This window comes from Falco cherrug, chromosome 1 (assembly GCF_023634085.1).
Source record: "Falco cherrug isolate bFalChe1 chromosome 1, bFalChe1.pri, whole genome shotgun sequence".
NCBI classification, from domain to species: Eukaryota; Metazoa; Chordata; class Aves; order Falconiformes; family Falconidae; genus Falco; species Falco cherrug.
In genome coordinates, this window is record NC_073697.1 from 46,603,807 (window position 1) to 46,612,628 (window position 8,822).

An 8,822-nucleotide genomic window follows, 5' to 3' on the forward strand; every position below is an offset into this window, starting at 1 on the left:
GGTACAGTGACTTTAAAAAAAGGTCCTGTAGAGTAAACAAGACTGAAGGGCCCATCTAGCTATTCTAGCAGTTTTACTAGAGAACAGAACTTGGTAACCAGCTAACAGGCATCTACTAAACTAAACCGCTTCTAAGGAGTCTGCAAAAGGTCAACAACAGGCTTACCCATTATAACCAAGTTTTAAACTCACTCCAGTGGCCTGTACACAAATAAACAGCTTTTAAGGTCTCCTTAACTTAAAGCACGGCGCTAACACATCTCCTAGCCTAGTATTGGTATCAGTCTTAGATCCATGGCTTTCAGGATTTTCCTGCATTTTGTTATCCATGGAACATCACTAGTAGGAAATGAAGAAGAAGAGTTGTAAGTAAATGCAATTCGATTTATTTTCCAACAACAACTCATACAAAAGCAAAAGAAACACTGACTGCTTTCAGCAGAAAATCTGTACAGCGTTATCATTTACAACAGTTTTACATTTAAAAATCAGAAAAACAGAAGAAACAAGCACTTTCCCTAGACATTGTTTTCTTGACTGTATTAACAAATGACTCCTGACTATTTACAAATTTCAAATTCAGGCTACTGCTTCTTAAAGCGTTATCGCCTAGGCTATACCATATTGAATTCCAATTTCTTGAAAGTATTTCATTTCCCAATTGTTTTTGAAACAATTTTTGCAAATAAAGAAATTATTTTTCTAAAAGGTGAGGCAGTTAATCTTACAGTAAATTATTGCAGGAGTGAGTTTACTGGTAAAAATGAGCAGTATAGTTTAGTTACCACTCATATTACTTCAAGTCAGATCTTTGTAGAAGAGCCAGATGAAAAAGCAAGGTAACATATAGATGCTCAAAAATATCTCCCTTTGCTCTTGGTCTGCAGGTGGACAACTGAAATTTTGGACACAATGGCAGGGGTGGGGGAAGGGTATCAGTAAAATCTTGCTGAACTAATTTTAATTACTTGAAGACAGTACTGCCTTTGGCTAGTTTTATTATTAGAAGCTTTCATTAAAAAAATCTCATATACATAAATTAAAAGTTAAACAGAAGTCACACAACTTAATTGTATTTTTACATAAGTTTTGTTCAGAAATTATGTAGACCAACCACAACAGAGAACAGTCTTCAACTTTGCTTAAGCTTTCTTACTCTTAACAGTTTATGATTCAAGCTAACTTTTCAAATTTTAAAATAAACTTCCTCTAAAACAGCTTGCACAACACTATTTAACTCACAGTATCAAAATCTTTAAGTGGCTCACTTAAACACACTTCCAAGTCAAATTCACCTTCTGCTTGATAATCAACATGTCTGACTTTGGTGACAATGCCAGCACAGGTATCCTGGAATACAAAGCAGTTAATAATTAGCAGTTAAATACAGGTTTAGTTATGCTGTAATTCATTTCACTCCTGTAATTCATTTAGACCACCTGGTAACAGAGGCTTACAAACACTTTAAAGGCCATACAAAACCCAAGGCTAGTCTAAGATCAGAGAGTTAAATGAAGGCTTCTGCCCATTCAACCACATTCTAAGATTTCCTGCAAATGTTTTAAGGCTCTATCTATGCATACAGTGAAACATTATACAGATTCAATATTCACCAGAGAAATAAATCCAGTAACAAAGCCATTACTACATCTTTACTGAAGTTTACTGCTCAACTGTACTAAATGCTTTCTGGATATAAAAGGAGCCTACTTCAAAAAGCCTGAGTATGCCGAGAAAATTACATCTTATTTTAACATTAGAAATTGCAATCTAAAGTAGTATTTCCACTGTACATCACAGTCCATAACCAACATGCTTTGAACAGATACATTTTCTTTTGCAGGCTATGAAAAAATGAGACACTTGTCATTTGAGATGGTAACTTAAGTTCTAATTCTCTGGACTCAGGCTACAGATGGATATTGGCTATAGCTGAGAAAATGTCTGAATTTGAAGATTGATCAGCTTTATGAACAGTCCCTAAACACAGCGGATTATGGAATTTTTCGTGTATTAAGGCTACTCTGGATGTAATTCTTTACAGACCAATTACTGACAACTATTTATGTAAATGACAGATATGCTTACATCATTATCTTGACAGCTCGTTTGAGATTCAGTAGAATTACTTCCAACAGATTCTGTCTCCATCTCACCAAGGTCAACAGGACTACTGTAAAATAATTAAAAAACAATACAGCTTAAAACAAATTTTTTTTTTTCAGTAGTAGGTGCAGTTCTGAAAATGATAGCCAAACAAGAGCAGAGACGTGCAGAGATTTTAGGGACAAACTGCAATGCAAACTGCAGAGACCAAACAGGTCAACTCAATACAACCAAAATGACAGCTTGCAGTATTCAATCTCGAGAATTTAATTTAGTCTTTGGCAAAGAAAAACACCCAACACTCAAACAATGCCCCAACACAAATGATGATGAATGTTATGAAAGAGCCAGGAAATTCTTTTTCCAAATAAGGTTTTCATCAACTTGTTTTGAAACCTAAGATTTAACACCTACTATACACAGAACTAGACCCCAGCATCTGAAGACAAGACTAGTATTTCTAGACCAATGTATACAGTAGGGTTCAGGCTGAAATACCAACTCCCATCTCATCTATTATAAGGAAGCTAAAAGTAAGCTTTTGCTTTTAGATCCCATTGCTCCATTTTGGTTTTAATATCAGCACCGTTATGGAAAACAACAGTAGTTTATTACCACAAAACTGTTTCCTGAGGAATAAATTTACATCTGTGTCCCCTTTATTCTGTAGTCCCAGTTTTATTTCAGATGTTCCCTGATTAGCTTTATTGCTTTCTATAGAGGAAAATAACTAGTCACATTATTCTACATCTTTTAGAGCAGAATACCATAGTAGCTTGGACTGTGAATAACGTGTGGCCACGCTTTTAATTTAATGGTATTTTGCAATGATTTTACAAGTACTTCTTTCCTCCTGTCTGCTCAAAAAGCATTTATACCACTTTTCTTGAACTAGCAAGTGAGGCTACAAAGGCAGGTTCTTGTACACTGTACTGGTCCAAGCTCAATATTCATGAGATCTGTCAGCTAGTGAGAACCCTCCAGCACTGCTTGACCACAGATAAGTCTGCAGACTGCTCTGAAAGAATCAGCTTGCCTCAATGGTGTGGTATTTTCTTTTCTGATTTCACCAAGTGGATATACATTAAAAAAGTAAGGGATATATATATGTACGCCCTTGCAAGGATACTGCGTAAGTTTAATCCCTCCAGCTAGGTCCAGAAAGCTCTTAGATATTTTGACCGAGGAGGAACTGAAATAGCACTAAAGTGTGGACAAGTAACTAATGAAAACATTCAGTAATCACTGACTTGTTTCAAAAAGGGCTATGCTGGTTTTTTTGTTTGGTTGGTTCTTTAACATCACATTTTATATATTAATTTCTATAAAGGTATCTTGAATACTGTGTACATACATTTCTTGCAGATCACATCCTTCTTCAGTAGGCGGATCCCAGGAATGCAATGCAACTTTCCATAGTTTAATTTGCTGGTCCCATGACCTACGGCTGTACTTCTTAAATTTATTTGGAGTTCTGGGATGAACTCCTGGTATACGATGGCATCTATTCAGATATTGGACACAAAAAAATCATTAGTGTTTTTCACATACTTAACATTTAGTTTTAAATGCTAAGACTGACTGCAGGCTACGCAGATTCATTACAACACAGCAAATTCTGGATTATATCATTTATGAGAAAAGACTACTACACAGTTCCAGCACTCAGGTGAATGTCAGCTGTATGATAAAATTATTAGGTTTTCTGTCTTTGAGTCAAATGAAATAAAGTAAAATAAAATTTTAAAAAAGGCATATCAATCATAGGTCTGAAAACCTCATTTCAAACTTAGGAGCAACTGTAGTCTATTTTGTGTTTTATTTTACTAATTAGAAAGTTGACTGCAAAAAGCAGTTTCATTTCCTCTAGTTGATGAGCACAACAAAAAATACTTTCACTTCCATTTCTGCAGCATGGGAAAGCCTGAAGGGATATTCTTCATGTACTGACTAGTCAAACAAAAAAATCCACATTTCATTTGATTGTTAGTATGACTTATCAATTAAAAAATGTCTTGGAAAGTTTAATTTGTAGATGCCTCCTATTTGCATGTGTCTCAAATACCAAGTTCAGTATGTTAATATTCTTATAAAGAACAGGTATGGCTTACAATCGAACATTACTTTTCCAGAAACTCAAGCAGCTTACCTAGGAACTTCTTTAATGTATCTATCATAGGCGATTGTGTTTTTTCCGTAGTTTATCTGTTTTTGTCTTCTCATCAAAACCACTTCATCTGTCTCAAGTTCTACTGTCACAGTGGACTCTTTTGAATCAGAACTAAAGAAAAACATCATCGATTCGGGACTACTAGAAAACAAGCACCGCTCAAACTCACGTGTAAAAGATTATAAACATGTTAAAACTTTTCAAATGAATGCTTTGAATGTTACTAAACTATGATGTTGGGGCTTAAAATGAACTACTTCAAAACAAGCATTTTCAGAAGCAATATGGTACGTGTGAAAATTCAGATCTGTTTCAGGATTTTCCTCAGCTAAGCTAGAAATTTATCCTACCTTCCAGAGGAGGACTTCCTTTCTCTTGTAAATTCATTTATCAGAAGTTTTCTTCTGTATCTGTAAGAGTTCAAATCAGTATTAAAAATACATATACACAGAGATAACATGTAAGGCTGCACTGTCATAGCTCACAGTTGATTCCACTTCTCAACTAAGCAGCAGTCTTAAAGACAACCCAGACACTGTAAAAGTCTTTCCACTATGGACTGGATGCTTCAGTTTCCCACTAAAAAGAAAAAAATAATCTGAGGACTTTCTTTTCCCAAGTCTTTTCCCTAAAAATCTTTTTATAGCAATGATATGCAAAAACAGTAATTAGTGAAATAACATGCCAAGTAATCGAATCCAAGAGATTCAGGAAAGGCTTCTTCCAAAAGGGAGATACTTAATGATACACATCAACTCTACAGAGAGTACGCTACGTTATTCCTGCAGGACTTAAGTCAAAGCTGACCTAAAAGCACCGGACAAGAAGCTAAGGCTGGTCTTATTTTACTGCAGTGGTGAAGTTGAAAATAAAAGTCAATACAGATTCTGCAAGACAACTACCGTTTCCCCTCGTTTCCCCACTTCATCTTAAACACCCATGAATACCTGGCAATTTCTTTGTTAACACTGGTCCTCATTTCATCTTCTTCCACTGCAGTTCCCCAGTCTGCACTCCGCGAAAGGGGTCCAGGGCCTTCTGGTGTTGTAAAACTAGAAAAAAACCCAACTCTACATTAAAATTGTATTATTTTTTTTTAATTTCCCACCCCCAACTCAATAGCTATTTAATATATTAATTTATAGTATTCACAATGGCTGTAAAAATCTTGTGTTGAATTAAAATGTCATCATTATAAAGTTAAGCATCAGTTTAGAGTTCCACCTTGAAGCTGTCTGGTTTAGGTTTGGAGTTTTTTATTCTTAAAAAGTTTATGTAGATATCTATAGAAACATACCACTGCAGCATGTAACCTAGCCTACACTTTCAATAACTTTAAGCTGGTATCCTTCACAAAGCAGTATGTGAAATATCAGCTTCACTTATTTACTCATTTATTTTCATTCCACTGAACGATCTAACGAATATTTTTTCTTCATGATCGCAGACTCACTAGCTATGAGACAAAAGTTAGAACACAGAATTAAATTGTACAACTAATTAATTAAAATTACACAATAGCACCAAGAGTTTCTGCATGTGAAAATATACTTAGTAGAGAAGGCAAAGGCACAAGAAAAGCCATCTATTTTTAGCTAGCAAACCAAAATTTGTTACGACTTTGCAAACTGGTATTTAACAACTTTATTGCAGCCCATTAGCATCACAAGCAGATTCAGACTGTTGCAGGGGAATAAACTTATATCCCTTCCCAGCATCAACAATAGCTTGCATTCAGATTATTAAGTATGCTTTCCAGTTTTTCCCCTTGATGATCAATTTTCCTAAAGTACAAACTCAAAACTGTATCCTACAGACCAGAGCTTTTTCAGTAGACCTGGAAATGCTCTGGAGACTTACCAGGACTCTGTGTAAATAAGTGCCTTGAAGTCAGGGAATTAGATGCATCTGTGCTAAAACCAGTTCCAACTGCCTCCCTGCTCCCAGCTCAGCAAGTGGCTCGCACTACACTTTTAAGCTTTTAGTAACTTCAAACTAAAAGTTCTTTTTAGATTAAATCCAGTTATGGCCTCAGAAAAATTAAAAATCCATAGCAAACAGTACAGGTCCCTCTCCAAATATCTGTTCAAACTCCAAGGATTTTTAACATTTGTGTATATTGATTTCTAACTTTGAAGAAAATGCAGGTCACGTTCAGTTACAGCTCTCCCATGGCAGAGAACAGTGCAATCCCAGAAGTACTCTGTTAGTCTCACCATCTGAGCTTTGTCCTCAAAAATGTGTCATACTTTTTCATATTTGTTTGATTCTGAACCTGTGCTGCGTATACAGAGAATTAGGGAGAACATGGAAGGGTCTACAGCTTTTTCTCTTGATTAATTTGCTCTGGTGTCAGACATACTAGGCTTAGCCATCTTTCTAAAGCCTCTCATCCCCACATGCTATTTCATGCTCAGTAAGAAGCTCTGGTGCTGTGCTAGGACTGCAAATGGTGCTCAAACTCTGCCAGAGGGGCAGAAAAACGAGGCCATAACCGCCCTGCCTCCATCTCGATCCCCTTCCCATTTTAAAATTTTATTTTGACAATGTTGAATTAGCATAAATAAGAAGTAGTTTTAGTGCAGGAAGAGAACAACTTCAATCAGCCGAATCCAAACTAAACCAAAAAGTATGCCTGTTCAGTTCAACAATGGAAGACACAAAAAAGCACTGCTTATTTTGGTTGAAACTGATGAAGGACACAGGTCCTGAAATGAATTTCATTTACACCAGATACTGTAATTTGAGCCATTAACCAGTGCCTTCCCTGCTTATTCTCAGCAAAGAAAAATGGGGAGTGACAGGGCATAACCCATCTTTTTTAGATTAGAAATCTATCTAGATTCAATCAATTGGGCTGCAGGCCACAACTCCCATGCACTAATAAAAGGGACTAAAAGCACCATGGCATAAACAGCTCAGACATGAAAACTGAGATAAAATAAGATACTTTCACTAAACTGAAGTTTACTTGTGCTGGGAAATGGTAAGGAAGGCAGTGAGCAGCAGTATGAAGAGTGAGTGACCTCAGAAGTGGACCCCACCACACATGTGCCAACATACTTAGACAAAACTTCCCAAGATGGTCTGTACTGCTTCCAGAAACATGAAGGCACCTGACTTTTAAGACTTGACTTTTTAATTTGTTGTCTTGTTTAATTTTAATGCAACAGTACGTACAACCTACATCCACAAACATAGTTAGTTTGTGCAGTTATTGCATCATGGTAAACAGCAATAAAAAAAGCGTGAAATAGAACCGAAAATGACGAAGAATATAACTAAAGACATAAGAATGAAAAATGTTCGTTCTTAAGAAGTGACTCCAAGATAAGCACACTGCACTAGGTTCTTTTCCCCTCCTTTAAGACCAGCTGTTCATGATGAGTGATCTACAAACAGACAGGGCTGGAAAAACAGAGTACAACAGTCAATTCAACAGCTCCTGATACACAAAACGGCAGAGAGTAGTTTCTTTTGCAAGCGGTAGCTACCTGTCCAGTCTGCTGTCAGGTCTGTACTTTTCTTCCTCAAAAACGGATGAATCGGGCTCATTCTGCTTTCTCCGCTTCCCATCCGCACCACGTTTCCTTCCTTGGGACCAGCGAGGCGGAGGCTGAGGGCTGGCAGCAGAAAAGCGAAGACGACGTGAGCATGCCAGGTGGCTTTATTTTACTAACCTCTGGGAAACCTCATCGCATGCAGGCACCGTAGTTTATTTACTAATTTTACCTCACCCAGCCAAGCTCAGCGACACAACTGGGGCCTGGAGAGCCCCTCAGAAGGAGGCTCTCCCACCCCAGGCAACCGGGCCGCTGCGGACAGCGGCGGCCCGGCCTCGCTTTCCCTGAGGGACCCGCACCTCGGCGAGGGGCGGCCGAACATGGCGGACGCCGGCCGGCGGCCACGCAACCGCCGATGCCTCACGCAGGTGAGCGCGGGCCGCCGTTCCCGCCCCCCTCGGCGCCGGGCCCGCCCGGGGGACGGGGAGCGAGGGCCGCTCGCCGCCGCCCGCTGCTCCGCGCCCGGGGGGGGGGCAGAAGGGCAAGGGGTGAGCAATGGTACCGCCGCCCCACCTGCTCTCGGTGCCGCCGTGCGGGCTCCTCTGGCGGAAGGACATGACACGGAGTGTCCTTAGGAAGGCTGGAGGGAGAACCGGGCGGCGAGGGACCGGCGCAGGCTGCGGACGAGCGGCACGGGAGAGAAGAGCAGCCTGTCTTCCCGCTCAGCCCCTTCGCATCTCCCGCCAGCGCGGACTGACGCCGCCCGCCCCGCCTGCCCGCGGGGCGCCTGCGCCGGCCGCTCCATGAGGACAGGTGCGCGGGGCGGACGAGGGGGAGAAGAGGGAAAGCGCAGCGGCCAGCCCGCGCCCCCTCCCCGCCCAGCCGAGCCGGCCGCTGGGCGCGAAGCAAACCCGCTCCCACGCCGCGGCCCGCGCGTCTCTGAGGGCGCCTACCACCCTACACCCCCCCGCCTAGGGTAATGGTTTAGCCCGCGCCCTGCGGCCCGCCCCGGCCCCGCCCCGGGGCGTGTTGGCGGGAGAATC

At 40.3% G+C, this 8,822-nt stretch overlaps 1 protein-coding gene across 1 annotated transcript; it reads right to left on the reverse strand.

The window, feature by feature from the left end:
• Positions 1-363: 363 nt before the first annotated feature.
• On the reverse strand, positions 364-8,547 carry SLBP (stem-loop binding protein). The gene is made up of 8 exons (XM_055700729.1): positions 8,353-8,547; positions 7,771-7,899; positions 5,224-5,328; positions 4,627-4,686; positions 4,256-4,387; positions 3,461-3,610; positions 2,089-2,173; positions 364-1,350 (listed from the first exon to the last, which is right to left on the reverse strand). Exons 1-8 carry the CDS (start codon positions 8,394-8,396, stop codon positions 1,234-1,236), a joined length of 822 nt encoding a protein of 273 aa, XP_055556704.1. The 5' UTR covers positions 8,397-8,547; the 3' UTR covers positions 364-1,233.
• Positions 8,548-8,822: the final 275 nt, after the last annotated feature.

Bases quoted from the DNA above. Each gene is read 5' to 3' on its own strand.
- SLBP (XM_055700729.1), bottom strand. From the start codon at position 8,396: ATGTCCTTCCGCCAGAGGAGCCCGCACGGCGGCACCGAGAGCAG. The intron at 2,174-3,460 runs GTATGTACACAG...ATTATTTTACAG, and splicing joins GGATGTGATCTGCAAGAAAT to TAGTCCTGTTGACCTTGGTG. The intron at 1,351-2,088 runs GTAAGCATATCT...TTTGTATTCCAG, and splicing joins CGAGCTGTCAAGATAATGAT to GATACCTGTGCTGGCATTGT.